Source organism: Xenopus tropicalis, chromosome 5 (assembly GCF_000004195.4).
Source record: "Xenopus tropicalis strain Nigerian chromosome 5, UCB_Xtro_10.0, whole genome shotgun sequence".
NCBI lineage: Eukaryota > Metazoa > Chordata > Amphibia > Anura > Pipidae > Xenopus > Xenopus tropicalis.
The window spans coordinates 116,489,444-116,509,087 of NC_030681.2; the positions used below are offsets into that span (position 1 = coordinate 116,489,444).

A 19,644-nucleotide genomic window follows, 5' to 3' on the forward strand; every position below is an offset into this window, starting at 1 on the left:
TCAGCAGAAATCTGCTGGCTCAGAAAGGGTTACTTAGAGGACATACTTAAAAATAAAACTGTTTGTTATTCGTGGGAAATTGGCTTATTTAATGAGATTAACTTGGGAAACATGATTTACTTGAATGCTGGAAATGAACTGATTCACCCAAGAAGATCCAACCCAAACTACTAGCAGCAGCATTGTAACCAGAAGGGGTTACAATGCCTTTATTTGTATTCTTGCTTTCTTTATTTCATTTCACTCCCGCTTCTCCTATTATTCTCTTTCACTCTATAAATACCATACTATAGGGTAACATTATCCAGGACTGACAAGGAGCATTGTTCTCTCCTCTTATAATTAACTTTAAAGGGAAAATAATAAAATATAGAAACTTATAGCAAAATATGAGGGCTGCTTGATTAATAAGGAAGGCTTTAGTCAGCCAACCTAAAACAATGGCAGCTTCAGCAGGACTAAAACTACAGATGATGGACCATTATTATCATAGAAGCTAGCGTGCAAGTCTACATAATATTATTAATATTGCTATTAGACAGGAATGAAGAGAATTGTGCAAATGTAATGGTTCTACAGATCTAGTAAATTCCTAGTAACCAATAAGTAATTAGCATTTATTAGTCTGCTGTTTGAACGCAAACATTTAATTGGTTACTATGGGTTGCCACAGAGCAAATTTTGAACCTGGTATTATAGTAATCACTGCGTTTGGAAGAGTTGAACCGTAGAACTCATTTTTTTATAAAAATGTAGAAGAAAAAAAGAAGATTCTATGAAAAAGGAAGATACTCCTAATAAACAAAGGGAAAATTAAAGAAAAGAAGCCCGAGTGCCTGAGTCTACTAAAAACAGCCCTTTCAAGACAAAAGTGCTGAAACAGATAAAGACATTAAATAAAGTAAGTACAAACTTAGTAAAAGAGAAGTGAAGGTTGAGAGTAGCTGTTTTTGGTAAACCAACGTAAGACAATGGCAAGTTAGGCAAAGATAAAACTGCAAACTAAGCTTGTACCATTGTAGAAGCCTGGGAAAAATAAATGAAAAGTGATTTCAGATACAGTAACCAAAACAGGTACCATTGGTTAGTCTGCTGTTTTAAAGCAATCATCTGTTTGGTAGGGGTTTAATGAAGGAAATCTCTTTTTGTGGAAAAGTTATTAACATTTTTTAATTGTTTTAGGAGTCGAAATGCAGCCGATGAAACAAAACTCTATAAAAAAAAAACAAACAAAAAAAAAAACAAAATCAAAGGATTGAAGAGCCTGAGTCTATTAAAAAGACAAAAGGTGCTAAAATAGATAAATAAATAAAAGAAAGCAGGTACTAAAATTGCAAACTGAGCTAGTAGTAGCATTGTACTAGAGACTCAAGCCATAAAGTCAAAAGGCCATTTAAAATCTAGAAAAGAATAACAGCAGCCCTTTATAATAGGCTGATCAAACTTCCCAACTCCAACCTGTTCTAAACGCTGCTGCCACACTTATTGATCTATCTTCGCCAATCTGTCCTCCCCTTTGCATATCTCTTCACTGGCTCCCAATCTCCTCTAGAATCAAATTCAAATCACTAACTAGAATACCCTTACTAATGAAGCCCCTCCCTATATCTCAGCTCTAATCCCAAAATACACTCCTTCGCGCAACCTACGTTCTGCCTCTGACCTTCGCCTCTCTACTCCTCACTTCATCCCATTCCCAACTGCAAGACTTCTCTCAGGCATCTGCCTCTCTCTGGAACTCTTTGCCTCAACCCATCAGACTCTCCTCTTCCTTCCAAATGCTACCTAAAGGCCCATCTATTTAGGAAAGCATATTAAAGGAACAGTAACACCAAAAAACAAAAGAGCTTTAAAGTAATAAAAATATAATGCACTGTTGCCCTGCACTGGTAAAATTGGTGTGTTTGCTACAGTAACCCTACTATAATTTATATAATAAGCTGCTGTGTAGCCATGGGGGCAGCCATTCAAGCTGGAAAAAAGGAGAAAAGGCACAGGTTACATAGCAGATAACAGATAAATTCTGTAGAATACAATAGTGTTTTATCTGTTATCTGCTATGTGCCTGTGCCTTTTCTCCTTTGAATGGCTGCCTCCATGGCTACATAGCAGCTTATTTATATAAATTATAGTAGACTTTCTGAAGTAAACACACAACTTTTACCAGTGCAGGGCAGCAACACATTATATTTTAGTTAGTTTTATACACTTCCATTTTTTGGTGTTACTGTTCCTTTAAAATGTATCTAAACTGATCAGACATTTATATATGTATCATAAATCACAGTAACAACACTCCTTTTGTTTCAATGTACCCTTAACCCCTGTAGATTGTAAGCTCTTGCAAGCAGGGCCCTCTAATCCTATTGTTACTCTGTATACCCATGTTTGTTATACTTTTTGAGATCTGTTTGTTTACATTTATTGTTATTGTAAAAGCACTTTGTAACCTGCTGGTGCTATATAAATGAATGATGATGATACTGTACCCCATCCTTTAAAATATAGCGTTACTTAAAGTTATTTTGGCCTTGTGCCTTTTAAGTAAAAGACTTGCTTTGTGATGTGCTGGCTGTTTCTGTAGTGATAAAACACAAAATTATTTGAAAAACAAAATGAGTTTGAAAATAAAATGTGTGGTAGAATTGAGTATTTGTGTGGGAGAATTGAGTATTTTAGCAAAGCAAACAATATAATAATAATAAAAAATCAAGACAGTATCTCTTTAACAATGGCAACTCCATTTGGCAAAATATTTATTTATAATAAATCTTTTCAAAAGCAGTTGGTCACATCAGTTGATCATTTTACATTAGGCTATAACAATGGTCTTAATACATGTATATAAATGAACTGCTTTTATTTATACAGTTTACAAAAGAAAAAAAAAAACATTAAAATGACAGCAACAACGAAAAAAAAAAAAAAAACACATGAATACAGGCAGAATCTGTAAGACAAAAGGCAAAGCAAGATGAGTCTGTCTGCAGTGAGGCAATGCTGCCATTATTTATTACCCGTACAAATATTCTGCCCCATGAAGGTATATACCCCACCAGTTACCGAAGGTTTCAGCTCTGGGAACGGAATCAGATGTCATGTACAGTAGCAGCTCCAGTCAATTGTAAAACAGTACTGCATTTCAACACTGGGAATGGTTTATGATAGAAATCAAGCTGCACACAGTACTTTTAAACCATACAAAAGGTGAATTATTCCCACTCAGTAGTTCCAGGTGGCTTTGAAGTCAAGTCATACATTACTCGAGAAATTCCAGGAATCTTCTTGATTTCTGTAACCATTTTCAATACAACCTAAAATACAGAAATTTTAAATGAAATTAGATTATATTGGCAAAGACGATAACACTTGCCTACTTGCAGAATCACTTGCTGTCTTATGGTTGAAAATGAATTGCCTTTAACTGTGTAAACATAGAAGCAATTCTAAATTAGATATAGTATAGTATTCATTTGTATTAAAGGGAGTCACAATTCCAAAAATTATTTTAAAAAATATGCAGCTCAGTCATACAAACTATAAAACTATATCAGGGAGACCAAGATAAATGGGCATACAAAGGCCAGAGGTAACATCAACCCCATCTTCAATAAGGAGCCTACTGGAGTCATGCAGTCAATAACAAGGGCAAAGCTTGCAAAGGATCCCATACCAATACTAAAGATCCCCATACACGAGCCGATTCTAGCTACCGATATCGGTCCCTTAGCCTGCCCGACCGATATCTGGCCTGAAATCGGGCAGGTTAAAAAATCTAGTCGGATTGGGGACCGCATCGGCTCGTTGCCTATACCCTTGGGCCAAACGATCGAATTAGCCTGGATTCTCCCGATATTGCCCACCCGTACGCAATATCGCCAATCGAGCGGATCTTAAGGGGCCCATTCATTAAAGCATGACGACCACGATTAGAAAAAAAATGGTATTTCTCTAAAGTTTAGAACTTTTTGTACTATTAACGATAATAAAGTTAAAAAAAAGTATAACTTTCTTGTGATACGTTCGTTATTCCACGAAAAAGTTGTACTTTTCGCAACGAATATGAAACTTTCGTTATTTTTTCAAGCTTTGGTATCGTGACTATCTTTTGGCCAGGTTGGAGCTGCAGAGTGCCATTGAGTCCTATGGAAGGTTTCCAAAATCATGCATTGAAGTTTCAAAGTCAGAAAAGTTTTTGCACCGTTTATGATCATTCGGATACGAAAATTTCATAACTTTTGGATTGCAACCACAATATTTTCGTATGTCCACGACACTTTTTCACACAATTTTCCCACAATTTACGCACATCAGAAATTATCGTGGTTACTACGAGTTTTTTCGAATCGTACTTATACCAATCCGAAATTTGTACTTTAATGAATGGGCCCCATTTAAAGCTTAATACATAAAAATTCACCCATTTTCTATTCATTCCAATGGGATTTTTAGAAATGTATTTATCAATTGGTGAAAATTAGAACTCACCATTTGATAAAAACGCTTCTAAAAATCCCATAGGAATGGATAGAACATGGGTGAGTTTTTATGTATTAAGTTCTAAGCTCACATTTTGATAAATCTGCCCCAAGTAAACCCTTCCAAATCATGATCAATACTCATGCACTCTATAAAACTGGCAAGAAAGAAGCCGTTACTCAAAGAATGCACTGTGAATCCAGTCTGATGTGTGGGTGAAGGCCAAAAAGGCCCTTTACACTAATTAATTACAGCTTGAGAGATGCTTCTGTGTTCCATAGTGAATCTGGAATTAACTTTTGCGTGAGCTTGTGGTGCACATTTGCCGAAACAGTTAATGAAAATAAATAAAATCAATACTTACTGGGAATCACATTAAACATTGTAAGTTTGGCTTAATAAATTAAAAACAGTAGTAAAAATATACCTCTTCTGGAATCTCGTTGCCTGGAGTTGCAGCAATTCCAGTCATAAAGTCGCTGGTGATAAATGTACGGATAACCACCGATCTCTGACAAGAAGGTTGCTTTTGCAAAGGATCGCGATCAAAATGCAGTGGCGTTAATATAATCGGCATTTGACTGATCTTACCAGCAAAACCTGTGTGAAGAACAGAAATGAGAATATGCAGTGTTTAAAACAGCACAGCCTGTAAGAATGGCAAAAAATCCATACACTTCTAACAAAGCCCAAGTAACAGGGAACCCACAAATTTTTTGCTATTATAGGACATTTACTGTATCTGTAACGTGAAGATGCCACTGAACAGACTAATTCATTTACTGAACAAATAAAGTTACGTCACACTCAGATCCTTATCCTGTAGGGTTCTCTTCAGCCATGGAGTGGCAATTAGTTTACCTTCATGTATAGCCCAACAAAAGGTACCCTTAGGATTTGAAACTATTTTAATGTGCATTATTGTGGAGATGTGAGGGCTGCAGAAAGCATATAGGAAATGCGTGGAGTTAGGGAAGTTCAAAAAGCCATGGAAAGACAGGGCAGATAATAGTGATGAGCAAGAATTGGAAGTGATAAACTATTACCGAGGGGATTCAATAATTCCTGTGTAACACATAAATATATATAATTAATGTGATATTACTTTGTTAACATATCTGCTTACCAGACTCTCTTAGAATATTATGAGCTTCAAAGTCTGCTTGCCGTAATGTACTTAGCACACCTGTTGTTAAAAAGGTAGGGGTAACATCTGTAGGGGGCTCTTTGACTGGTGGCCCAAATACATACACCACTCTAGAAAAGACAAACAATCCAAGTTAGCAAAATAATCAGTATAACTACGAAGGTGGGTATGTATAGAGATAAAGATGCAGAATCAATTCAAAGACATTTGTACCGGTTCTTATCAAATAACATTCTAAGAGAAATAATGATGGTTTACTTGCTTATAAAATATATCCAACTGAAAGAAGATATGGTAAAATTAACCTGCTCGGAGACCTCCACTTGCTTTCTTCTTGCAAGGCAATGAACACTGTACAAGGGCTAATTAGGTACTGGAGAATCTAGGGGCAAGTAGCAGCCCAAGCCAGACCAAGCACTATGACAAAGGACCCTTTAAATGCAGCTATTTCCAGCAACAATAAAAATTCTAATTACCAGAGTGGTTGGAAGCAATTTGGATTTCGCAAAGATTCCAAAATCTAAACCATTTAATGTAGTGTGAGAGATACAATGAAAAAGATCATTGTTTGGTGTGTTGATGTTGTGTTTATGTTACTGGCTTAGGAAATGCCAAATGAATAGGTCCCTGGAGTGAATGGAGGAAGAGCAGGACAGACCTTCCATTCCATACTCCAATTAGTATTTTTAGTTGGGTAGCTGTAGGGAGCTGCCTGATTAAGCTGCAGGCGAGCAGCAAATAAAAGGGCTGTGAGTTTACACAGAGGGTTTGAGTTGGAGGTTGATCCTTGACTGAGTAAAGGTCATTGGGCAGGAAGGTTGCCTGCCTGTGTTAGGAACTCCCAGAGGAGCTGGGGGTGTCTCCTGCCATTGCAAGGAGCAGAGAGAGTAGTGACCAGGCGGATGAGAGCTGAGAAGAGTCAGCAAAGCTTAAGGCTGATGCCAGAAGTGGCATAGGGCTGATATTTTCGGCAAGCGGAAAAACGCTTGGCGAAAATACAGCCCTACGCCTGCTACTTGTGCCTGCACCCGAATGAATGAGATACGCTCGGGTGCAGGCACATGCAGGCCGGTATATTCATGAAAACGCGAGATAATGCAAAGTCTTGCGTTTTCATGCGTATATCGGCTACATGTGCTTGCACCCGAGAGTATCTCATTCATTCGAGTACAGGCACAAGTAGCAGGCGTAGGGCTGTATATTCGCCAAGAGTTTTTCCGCTTGCCGAAAATATCAGCCCTACGCCACGTCTGGCATCAGCCTAAGGTGAAGCCTGAGTGTGAGTTACCCTGGAAGGTGAGAGCCCTGAAGAAGGGACAAATCATATCCATGAACTGTATGTTGATGAACTGTGTTCCTTTAAGCTTTATGTTGGGAAGAATTTGCCCTAAATAAACCTGTGTTTTGCCTGAAGATGTGGTGTGCCGGTTTCTATGCTCCAGATCCTCTGCATGCCTGCCTACCATAGCCAATTCCCCCAAAATTACATGTACAGGCGGCAGTCAGCATGTCACAGTAAGGAGATGAATTATGGCAGCTGTGACTGTCCAATCAGATCCTGTTAAAACATCTGGCTCACACACATACCAATAATAAGCAAGTTAAATAATATCAGTGACGAATTAGGGGCTGCTGCCACCTTCCCCCCTCTCTTGCGCTCCGCTTTAGCACCAGAGGTGACCACATCTCTACTGCACTCGGTCTAAAAAAACAAAAATTTGTCTCTTACAGTTACCAGAGGAGGCTTTTTGCCTCCCCTGATAACTGGCCACTCCCTGCTGCCTGAGGCAAGATTCTCAGCTTGCCTCATAGCAGAAGCGGCCCTAAATTTCATTATACACCAACCAAAAACCTTTAGAATTATGTATTTATTAAATGAACAAGAATAGCAGACTGAGTACCTACCTGTTGATATTGTGACACATGCGAGGTATTAGCCTGGCCAGGTACATTAGGGACTCCCAGTGTGGGGCATCTTTGCAGGAAATTCCACACACATAACTGTAAGAGCGACAGTCCCCCTGGATTAAAAAGCGCAAACCTGTTTTTCCTTTGGTCATTGAGACATACAATAGGGATAATTTTTACTGACATACTATATCCCTTAAAGCAGTGATCCCCAACCAGTGGCTCATGAGAAACATGTTGCTCCCCAACCCCTTGGATGTTGCTCCCAGTGGCCACAAAGCAGGTGCTCATTATTGAATTTCTGGTAAGGAGGAAAGTTTTGGTTGCAAAAAAAACAAGTATAATGCCAAACAGAGCCTTCCATAGGCTGCCAGTCTACATAGAGGCTATTAAGTAGCCAATTATAGCTCTTATTGGCACCCCCAGGAACCTTTTTCATGCTTGTGTTGCTCCCCAACACTTTTTCCATTTAAATGTGGCTCACGGATATAAAAGGTTGGGGATCCCTGCCTTAAAGTGATACTGACACAAAAAACTACTTTTCAGAATATGAATGTACATTAAAAGTTGCCTATAGGTCATGTTGATCACTTTTCCCTGATAGGGCTACATTTGTAACTAATGGTTACTTGAAGGTCCTAAACCTGACTGTTTTGCCAACCCGACTGTCCCTTCTCAGCCTGTCAGTTAGAGCTTCTAATGCTAATGGCCTCCTGCTGCAGCCTCCTCATAGAGGAACATGGGGGATCAGACAGACAATGTAAAAGCATCAGGCAAATACTTTTATGCATTTATACTTTTTAGGTGTGGGTATCTCTTTCAATAACAAAGCCATGATTCACAAAGTTTAATGCAAGAAGCTTGGGTACCCCTAGACAATTTAACTATGTAATTTTGTAATAGAACACCAATGTGTTCAAAAACAACTTATTTACTCATATTTAAAACACAATTATATTTTTATGTCACCAACAATATACAGAAAGAAAGAAAATAGTATTTGTGGCATGTGCAAAAGTTTGGACAACCACTTCTATTTTACTTTTGTAATAATTAGTTAATAAAATAAAAAAAAAAATTGCCACACACAAGGCAGTGTTTGGGTCATTAAAATGAATACTCTTGCATTCGGGGTAACACGTATAGCTAAATTCCACTGGTGCAACTGATATACTTCAAACGGTCTCCCAAGTAATAGTAATGAAGACTAACCTGCACTCCAACAGTTTTAATAGGCAACAAGAAGGCATTAAGTGAATGTAGACTAGTAATTTGCATTAGTTTATCCTGGTCCTCTTCAGATGTACAGGCTTTGACTCTCTGTAGTAGAGTATGTGGCTGCAAGATAAAAAATAATTTTTATAGCCCCATGATAATCTTCTCAAATTACTACTGCTGCCAAAGTTTAATATACACTAATATTAGATACAAGATCTTTAATAATGTACCTTTTTAACACTTGCTGAATAGTCGGCGACAATTTTCAAAATATTATTGGTTTCTGCAAAGTCTTTGCAGACATAAGGTTCCTCAGCACAGATCACTCGAATGGCTAACCCAGGTCCTGGAAAGAAAAGAAATTATCAAGAAAACCCTCCACCAATCGAAATCCGGATAAAGCAGAATTGAATAAAAAAAAAAAAAGGCAATTTCAAAAAGGTGAGAAAAAAAAAAAGTTGTGCAGAAATGCAGGAAAAATAAAATAAATTCATTTTAATTTCATTTCATTGTCTACATATAATAAGAGGAATTATGGCAGGTTCTAATAACATTTATATGGTAACAGACAAGTCTGCCCAGTTTTAGCAATCTATTCGATACATGCTTTAAAACATTTAATATGTAAATGCTACCTATTAAATTACCTTCCTAAACTATCCTAGGTATGGGACCGGTTATCCTGAATGCTTGGGCACTGGGGTATTTCAGATAAGGGAATTTCCGTAATTGGATCCCCATACCTAAAGTCTACTAAAAAATCATTTAAACTTGAATTAAAAATAATAGGATTGTTTTGCCTCTAATAAAAGATTAATTATATCTTAGTTGGAATCAAGTACAAGGTGCTATTTTATTATTACAGAGAAAAAGGGAAATTTCTAAAAATGTGAATTATTTGATAAAAATGGAGTCTATGGGAGATTCCCTTATTGAGCTTTCTGGATAATTGGTTTCCAGATAATGGATCCCATATCGGTAGACAGAATAAAAATTTGTTCTTCTTGATCTTAATCTAAAAAAACTGTGCAAAGGTACCTGGGAATGGATGCCGGCAGACAAGCTCTTCAGGGAGGCCAAGTTCTCTTCCCAGCACTCTGACTTCGTCTTTGTGGAAGTCTTTCAATGGCTCAATCACTTTACCCTGAGGATAAAGAGTACAGGCATCATAATTTGTCCTCACTTACTAGTGGAAAACCCCACTGTGTTTAGGAATCAAATAATTCACTGTGTTTAGAGGTATCAGTATAATTTTAATTTAAGTTCACTTACTATCACCAGCAACTCTGTGTAAAGCAAATGACTTATGTACTGATCAACCAATACTGGGAATTTTGAAAACACCCCTTAAAATGTGGCCTTTCACCTGTAACTATATTGTTTATCCTTTAAATCTCTAGTCTCTCTCATACCACAGCAGATGTACCCTTCTCCTCAGATAATATACACCTTAATCAAAAGTGAAGTTAACTTCCTTCTCTGGCTACTCTCATTTCCTTTCCCTCTGTCGAAACCTACTTGTTTCTATCACTTAAGTCGAGTCTCTATACTCAAGTTCTAAAAGTAATTTAGTGTACTAAGCTTGTGAGCAGCTGATTACAGAAAAACATATTTGTTTGCACCAGTAAACCTGCTGGAGCCTCCTTTACCTCCTGGGAAGCACAGCACCCTAATGTGTCCCCCCCCCCACCTGTTTATTCCATATCCCCAACAGTTTTTTGATACCTTGTCTGCATCATTAGAATCACACACCTCAAAAGTTAAATTTTTTTGTCATGACTTCACATCAAACAAAAAATCCTTCCATGACATGATCTCCCATTAGAAATTTTTTCTCTTGCTGCTCCTTACCACTAATTCTATCCCTGAATTTTCTTGTATGGAATTCTCCCTCAATCGCTTTAGAATTAAATCATATTACTTGCATAGCTTCTTTTAACTATGAAACCATAAAAGCCCAATGCTCTAAAACTTTTCAAAAACCAACTCCATTATATTTTAATATTTGTAAAAGAGAAATAATGGATAATCAAAGTTCACTTGCCTCTTCCCGCAACTTTCTGATGAGCTCTGTATCATTGTGATGTGTTTTTATAACCTCAGCTTTAACACTGGCAATCAGAGATGCACTTTCAATCAAATCTGGCCTCAGTGTCCCTTGTGCAAGGAATACTTCTTCAGGATTCAGGTTCATTTCACCAATAACTTCATTAGCAATCTATTAGTAAAACACTTTTATAAGAAAAGAAATTCTTGACCATTAAATACACAATATATATGAGTGTGCGGAGGCATGAGAATGCACATATACATTGTCAGAAAACTATAAAAAAGTGTGGGAAACAATTTGGTAACATAAAATACAAAGCTCCACTGTATACCTTGACAAATGTATCACCAATAATCTTCCTTTTCTCCTCGGGGTTTGTGGTCATGTTAAGTGTTTTACTTATTCTTTTACGTGGTGTTCTGTCCTCATCTGATATTGGTAATGTTGTTGTACCATTGTAAAATGAATGGGCTGCATTCACAACTGGGGACAAAGTAATAATTATTGTACTTTCTTGCTGTTCAATAACAAATTGTAGGAAATAAGAGTGAGAGCCCAACAATAACAAATTGTAGGAAATAACAGTGAGAGCCCAACAGAAATCAATTGAATTGCCACACCTTTGACTTGGATGCCCAGCTTTTTGAGTGCTTCCTCCACAGACTGACTCTCTCGTTTCCTCATAAATCCATTGTCTATGTGAACTGCAATAACCTGATCTTGATTTAAGGCCTTATTAAGCAGAGCAGTGCATACTGTGGAGTCGACACCCCCACTCAGTAAAACCTGTAAAACAACATTGCAGGGTATTTTATATCCATATTAATCAGTCACATTTATTTTATTAATCAAGGAAAACATGGCTGGTGGCCACAATGTAGGAGTGCAAACCACAGATTAGTAGAGTGGCATGTCTGCCACAAATCAATGTATTATTCGATATAATCTAACAATTTTATATGCAATTCTGCTTAAACTCTAATGTTCATTGCACTTTGAACATTTGAAACTCACTCATGCCCATGAGAAAAATAAAGGGAAAAAACTAAATTGGAAGAATTATAGCGAACAATTTAAAACATAACATCATGGCTTTATACAAACTTTTCAATTGGCATATAGGTGGCCCAAAGCCTCTTTGTACAGATGAGAACCCAGTGCTTATAGCTAATTTATGATGTACTCACCAAAACCTTAGAGGAGCCAACCTTTTCTTTGATTTCACGGATGCATTCTACTTCTCTATTTTGTACAGTAAAGGTACCACTGCATCCAGCAATATCATACAGGAAGTTTTTCAACATCACTCTCCCATTCTCAGTTAGACCAACCTCTGGGTGAAACTGCACGCCATACAGCTTCTTGGCCTCATTAGCTATTCCTTTACAAGTACAAATGGAACACATTAAAAAATAATACAGCCTTCCATCTACTTTGCATTTCTTTCATTTGTAGAATTGTCAAAAGTAATGCCTGAAAACAATGAATGGTCAGTACACTATTTAACCTTTTTTTTAGTGAAGCTGAAATTTGGAAGTCGGTGTATTCAAAGCAGTAGAGCTGTGGTTTATGCATGGAGGCTGTCCAAACCGTTATTTTTAGTTATACAGGTATGGGATCTATTATCTGGAATGGAAACCCATTATCCAAAAAGCTCTGAATTACAGGAAAGCCATCTTCCACAGACTCACATTTTTAGAAATGTCTTAATTGTTCTCGGTTATAAAAAACAGTACCTTGTACTTGATCCTAATTAAGATATAATTAATCCTTATTGGGGCAAAACCTATTGAGTTTAATGTTTATATGATTTTTTAGTAAAGTATGGTAGCCCAAAACACAGAATCCAGAAAACCCCAGGTCCTGAGAATTCTGGATAAAAGGTCCCAAACCTGTAACTACACAAACTATCAAAATATAACTAAACTACAAACAAAGAACAATCAAAGAACGCAAAAAAGATTAGATTGTATATCTATGTAGAAATAAGCAGAGAAGAAATAAATAAATAAATAAATAGTAAGTACAAAAAACTTGGGCCAACTAATTTTTGGGTTCATTCATTTCTTTTCCAGGGATGTTTGCTGAATGGAGGACTTAAAATTATTCCTACATCAGGGCTCTCCACTGCCTTGTTTCATTCTGGATAAGAGACATTAAATCCATTTATGCCACAGTAAAAGGTATAATTCATGGTATATTTAAATTTAAATACAATTATACCAAGTGGAATGTATTTGAACTCAAAGAAAATTTGTTGTGTATTCTAGGCATTAGGTGCATTAGATCCCCCAAAATACTTTGGATCAACTTGGACTGCAGCTTGAGATACTAGAGATTGGTAACTATATCAGCACTGGTAGGACCAGGTACTATTAAATTAAAAACAATGGTTTTCTATTTCTGTTATGCCTTGTAATAATTGACAGTAATAATGAGACAGACAGTGTACTTTAGGACACACACACTACCACAGCCCAATTTTTCATTTTCTTTTCATGAATAAGTACACAAATTAAAAAAAAAAAAAAGAAACGAAATAAGAACCGCCCTTTAGTAGCAGGCCTATGTTTCTTTCTGAGGACACTCTAAATGTTGACTGGTACATGAGGTTTAGTTCTGCTGCTGTACTTATCCAGGTCAGGCCCCTGGCTGCTGCGTTACCCTGAGAAGGCTGGAGGTAATACAGTAAATTATATGCCAATACCAAAGAATTATATGATATTTGATTTGTAACATAATGTAATATAATCGGTTTATATTTAAAACTGCCACAAACAGCGAATATTTAATGACTATATACACACCCGCTACTATGTTTCCAGATTGTGCAACAATTTTAAAGCCGTCTGCAACCTTGTCCACACTGTCTCCATGTGTCAGCAACACTACCTCCTCTTTCTGCAGGCCCCTGAAAACATAATATCTCAATTACAAGACAGACACAACAAGAGAATAAAACAATGTAGTTTCAGCCTTGACAAGACCAGTAGCCCAAATACAGATAATCAGCAAAATGATGACTAACGAGCAACAGTAGAGCAACACCAACTTCTGTGTTTCGGCAATTAAAACACTTACAGTTTAATTCTGCTAACAGGTTATCCTGGTCTTTATATTTTAATTAAGCTGTATGGAGAGCCTGGGGGTGGCCTCAAGGAGGATAGCATTTGTAATACATACTAATTGTATTCTGAATAAATCTATATGCTTCTTGTAGCACAGACCCACAATTTTGTTTAAGTGACTCTTTTTCAATAGAAAAGCTGCAGATTACTGAACATAATTATCTTCAAAAATCATCCACAAGTAAGGAACATGGATGCGATTCTTGCTAAACATAGGTAGGCTCTTACCTGAACAAAGAACATGTATTATCAATAGTTATAGGAAACACTCCATCTTCTCTGACATTTTTCTTATGGACAGTGCCTCCAAATACTTTGTTCATCATCTATTAAAAAAAAAATAAAAAATTTTCTTTTAGTCAAGAGTGCTATAGAATTTTTTTTATTCCACCACATTAATAACTTTCTATCTACGGTAGGGACAGTCCACCTTCAAAGACTGTAAAAAACAAAACAAAAAATGAAAAGGAAAAGGATTGCTCTCCTAACAGAAGCATTGGCCAGCGGTTGCAGGTAAGCGATTACAATCACTGGCTGGTGCCTAGTGATTTAGCCTTTCCTTCGCCATTAAGAAGCAGTTTTATAATAGCCTATTATCTTTACTAAATGGCATTTGTACAGTGGCTGCAGCTGCAGTTATGCTTAGTAACTGAGCCCTAGTGTACTTTATTACACAACCACATATTACAGCTAACAAGAAACAAAACTTGTTAGCCTTAAAGAAACAGTAACAACAAATAATAAAAGGGTATAAAACTAATTATAGTGCAATGCCCTGTTCTGGTACAACTGGGGTATTTGCCTCAGACAGACTACTATAGATTATATAAACTAAGCTGCTGTGTAGCCACGGGGGCAGCCATTTAAAGTAGAAAAGGCACAGGGTACTTAGAAGATAACAGATAAAGCCCCATTATATTCTACAGAGCTTATCAGTTATCTGCTATGTAACCTGTGCCTTTTCTCCTTTTTTCCAGCTTCAATGGAGGCCCCCTGGCTACACAGCAGCTTATTTATATTAACTATAGTAGCGTTCCTGAAGCAAACACACCAGTTGAACCACTGCTGGGCAACAGTACATTATATTTTAATTACTTTAAAACACTTTAATTTTTGGTGTTACTGTTCCTTTAATCATTCTAAAATGATTAAGGTGCCCAAAAACATTGTGTAAGCCTACCATGCAATAGTTGGATAGGAAATATAAAGCTGGGTATATACCTGCATGCCATAGCAGATTCCAAGTACTGGTTTGCCAATTGCAAATATAGCAGAATCAAACCAAGGGGCATCTTCAGCATACACAGAATTTGGTCCTCCTGATATGATGATAGCCCTGCATAAAGATTACCACAATAATAAGTCTACAAATGAAGGAGCCCTTCAGAAAGGTATTACACAAGTATACTATGGAACAGCATATTTTAGCACTGTATATCCCTTGGCTCTTCTCTCCCATCCATTCAGCTGATTGATACTTAAAAGATGAGGTTAGAACTGTGTAGAGATGCATCTGGAGGTTGCAGCCGTCATTAAACCCCCTGTTGAATGGTCAATCAGCACAGCACTGCCGTTGAAAATCATATTAGCAGTGTAAACAGTTAATATAAAGACAATAATAATTCATGCTAATAGCAAAAATGCTCAGAAGAAAAGTTAATAGATAGCCTTGAAGGGACAAAAGAATCCATGCAAGATAAGGGCATATCTACATATACAGTAATTGAAGAGTTTTAAGATATTCTTCCAAGATACCTTTTCATTTCTAAAGAGAGGCAGCTACAGTTCGAAAGCTATAACCAAAAACCAAAACAAATCAAATAGCCAGAAGCCAACTGCGAAGTCATCTGAAATGTGCTACTTACAGGCTTGTACCTTACAAGAATATAGATACAGTAATTTAAAAAAAAAACCAACATCTTGAAAAGAAACATACAGCCCTCCTACCGGAATCCTTGCTCTCTGATTGCAAAAGCTGGTGTTTCCAATGGAAAAATTTCAGACTGCACAAAGAACTCTCGAATGCGGCGGTCGATAACTTTTCCATACTGAGCGCCAGCATCTAAAATCACAACTGATCCCTCATATTGATGCTGACCATCCTTTACATCAGTTCCGGCTTTGTCTACCTGCAGAGAGGAAATAAATATAAATGCTGTTTAAAACTGAAGACAGGAGAGACCAAATAAGCATTAGCACCTGTATCACGTCCAAGCCACAGTACTCTTCTGATCAATTCTTGCCTGACTGCGGCTGCATTTGTCAACAGCACAATGTTTTCCAGGCATTTAAACAAGTGAATGGTTTGACCACCATAATTTTACCTTGGAACAAATGGGTGAAATATCTAGTGTGCCTTAGGCCTTATAGCTGCTATGTTACGTAAACCATAAAAGATCGGCTATTTAACTCTTTCCTGGTGATATACGGGGGTAAGGTTTCATTCATAACTTTCTACACACATATAGTACGAAAACTATCTATAAACAAAATAGGTGAAAACATTTTATTTACAGACGATGGAGAATAATATAATGAAGTGATCCCCAACCAGTGGCTTTGGATCTTGCTCTCAGCATCTCAAAAGTAGGTGTTCATTTTTGAATTCCTGACTTGGTGGCAAGTTTTGGGTGAATACAAACAAGATTTACTACCAAATAAAGCCCCCTGTAAGTGTGCATAGAGGCTGCCTAATAGCCAATCTTAGCCCTTATTTGGTACCTCTGTGAACTTTTATGGCGCTTGTGTTGCTCTCCAAGTCTTTTTACATTTGACTGCGGCTCACGAGTAAGAAAGGTTGGGGATCCCTGATAAAATGCATAAATTATATCGTAACAGCGTAATCAATAGATGCATGAACACCACATTGAACAACCTGGCCCCACAACATTACAATTAATTAAACCTTAAAGAATATTGGCCAATAATATCCTTAGGGCTCATCAGTCAAATCAGAGCTACATGTTCCTGTACTTCAGTCGAGCAATCAGTTGCCCAATTACACTTGTTCACTCTTAGGGAAGCCTGGGTAGGGCATGCACTAGGAAACCACCAGTTTAAAGGCTGGCAAGATCTGATGTTAAAGTTACACCCCTCTGATAAAAGAAAGGGGAGTATTTTTCAAGCAGGAGTTACAGTACAGCTCTTGTGACTAATTCCCATGCGAGGACAATGAAACTAAACTATAAAATACAATTTTGACCATTATAGTTTCAAACATACAATAATTAGTGGTTATAAAAAGCCGCATTGAAGAGATTCAAGCAGACGACACTTGCCTCTATACATGTGATTTCTACTGCACAATTAATGGAAAGGTCGCATGATGTATTCCCTAATTTGATTAACTGAGTACATACTCTTCCCAGATGTTCCATATTAGCATACAAGTCATGTGAGTTTTGCCAGTTGGTTTAATCAGGCAGGATTCATGCTTTTAGACACACCAGACAAAATGACAGTTCTGGCAACTCCTCAGTGAATTTTAATATTATGATTCATAATAGGGGCTACATTATTCCTAATATGTCTGGTTTATACTGTACAGTTGTCTCCTCATCATCAACTGCACCATACTCATGGAAGGGAATACCACTGCCTGTGAGCATAGCACATCAAAAAATCTTAACAGGAAGTGGGCAAATTTGATTGATATTTCTAATGTATATACTCTTTTTAAAGAAGAAACTAAAAATTAACTTTAGATTGTATGCCCCTTTGATCCTATCTTTAGTCTATAACCCTTGGTTGTTAAATTATTGTAAGACCCCTGTCTGTTAAAAAAAAAAAACAAAAAAAAAAAAACACTGCATGACTTGCTGCCCCTATATAAACAACTGACCCATTTTCCAGGCCTTGCATTGCTATTTTATTAGCAAATACTTCCAGAATTAATATTCACTCAACCTTATGTTTACATCATGATTATAGTACAGTTGCACTGATATAGGCTGCATATAAAATACATTTGGGGGGGGGGGGTCCCACAGCTATTTTTATGATAATAACTAGCTGCCAACATCACGGTTAGATAATAAAAGTAGTAAGGTAATGCTTGTCCTGCCTATGATTAAGTGCGCATGCACACGAAACGCGTCAGGCTTTATGTTGTTTTTAAATGGACGAATAAAGACCAGCTTTTAAGAGAATATCCCTGTCCGGTGCGCTTGGTGTTACCTTATTCAAGTACTGCTTGGAGGAGGCAGGCAAAATTTGTGTGGAAGGTTTGAGGTTTGAGGCTTGGGGAGTAGCCCCCCCCCCCCATGTCTGCATGTGGTTGCTCCCACACTTCAGAAACTTACAGGAAAGTTAACTGGTACCTGATAAAATTGACCCTTAGGTGTCTAAATGCGACCTTAGATTGTAAGCTCTATGGGTGAAGGGATTGTTGTGAATAATGTATAACCTTGGAAGCACACATGGCACCATATTATCTTGTATGTGCTTGTGATAGATATGCCTTGTGCCGGGGCAAATGCCAGTGCCGACAGTCGCACTGTGCGACTTCAGGAGCCACAGGTGGCAAACACGTGGGTAGCAGGCTAAAAGCTACTTTACACTCCGGGGCGCCACACACACACACACACACACACGTGTTCGCCACCAGGCAGCAACACAAAGCCCAGTCATTATCGCAGAATGACAGACCGGCAGGGAAGCAGCAAGGGAAGGGCCCAGGCTTGTCAGGGCACACACACAGGCAGTCTGTGCAAGGGAGGCAAGGGTAGCAGTATGCAGCCGGACAAGCGGTGTATCGCTGCTATCACGCTGCCGGGAGCTACTGGTGGTTGCCGTACAACATCTGGAGGGCCGCAGGTTGGACTCACCCAATGTTTCCCAGTTGTTCCATACAAGGCGGCACAGGGCGAATAAAGCCTAGCTAGTGGGCATCCCTCATTACCCACACTGCAACAGGAAGGTGAAGCCTTACCGACATTTCCCGGCTACTCAGCTCTGTCTGTGGCAAGGGAATGTTGAACATATGCTGCTGCAGTTTACAATTCCCAGCATCCCTAATAGCAGTGCTAAGGGTTAGAGGGGAGCCCTAGTGCGAGTATGTCGGTTATACATGCATAGCAAGGCAAGGCCTCACACAGGGACTTTGCAAGTCTGCCCCCCCTCTCTGCCTTCTGGATGGTTTACCCCGGGCGAGCCGAATGGATCATTCAAGTGAAACACAGCGCCAGCACTGACCTTGGAGTCTCCATTACACAGAGCCATGGGTGGCCGCGGTGTAGGCGGCAGTGTGGTGAGGAGAAGGCTGTTCGTACAGGGTGAACTCAGCTTGAGGCGCTGAGGAGGAGAGCCTTGCTGACTGTTTGAGCCGCAGTTTCCCCGCCCCCTCCTGTCCCACCGCCAGGGGGTGCCCTGGCGCAATAACTGTGGGACGATAAGGTGAGGCGGCGGCCGCCATACTGCGTTAGGGACCATACTTTTTAACAAAATATGTTATATACATTTTGGCACAGTTTTTTTTTTTAAATATTTGGCGATAACAAATATGTTGCGCTGGGAATTGTGGTGTTGGTATACCATAGTCTTACTTTCGTTTGGCAACATTCAGCATGCACTGTCTTCATCCTATGTGTGGGCCGTATCATCTGTTATGCCATTGCTACTTTGCTCTCACGCACAGGGATGGGCTTTTGCAGAGCTGTCACTCTGGGTATAACGACCACATGTTGGAGTGATATTAAATCATTTGCCCTCTAGAA

General features: G+C 38.3%; 1 protein-coding gene across 3 annotated transcripts; it reads right to left on the bottom strand.

Annotated features, from left to right (window-relative positions):
• Positions 1-2,720: 2,720 nt before the first annotated feature.
• Positions 2,721-19,593, bottom strand: gmps (guanine monophosphate synthase). 3 transcript variants are annotated; one of them, XM_012963443.3, is made up of 16 exons: positions 19,474-19,593; positions 15,878-16,059; positions 15,152-15,266; positions 14,159-14,256; positions 13,610-13,713; positions 11,990-12,183; positions 11,423-11,588; positions 11,134-11,285; positions 10,797-10,970; positions 9,791-9,896; positions 8,983-9,098; positions 8,747-8,872; positions 7,532-7,647; positions 5,606-5,736; positions 4,907-5,079; positions 2,721-3,314 (listed from the first exon to the last, which is right to left on the bottom strand). In XM_012963443.3, the coding sequence occupies exons 1-16, from the start codon at positions 19,528-19,530 to the stop codon at positions 3,213-3,215; spliced, it is 2,112 nt and encodes a 703-aa protein (XP_012818897.1). In that variant the 5' UTR covers positions 19,531-19,593; the 3' UTR covers positions 2,721-3,212. The 3 variants fall into 3 exon arrangements, with proteins under 3 accessions (XP_012818897.1, XP_002933290.3, XP_017949869.1); XM_002933244.5 differs by lacking the exon at positions 19,474-19,593 and adding an exon at positions 19,124-19,293; XM_018094380.2 differs by lacking the exon at positions 19,474-19,593 and adding an exon at positions 18,861-19,012.
• Between the last annotated feature and the right edge of the window lie 51 nt (positions 19,594-19,644).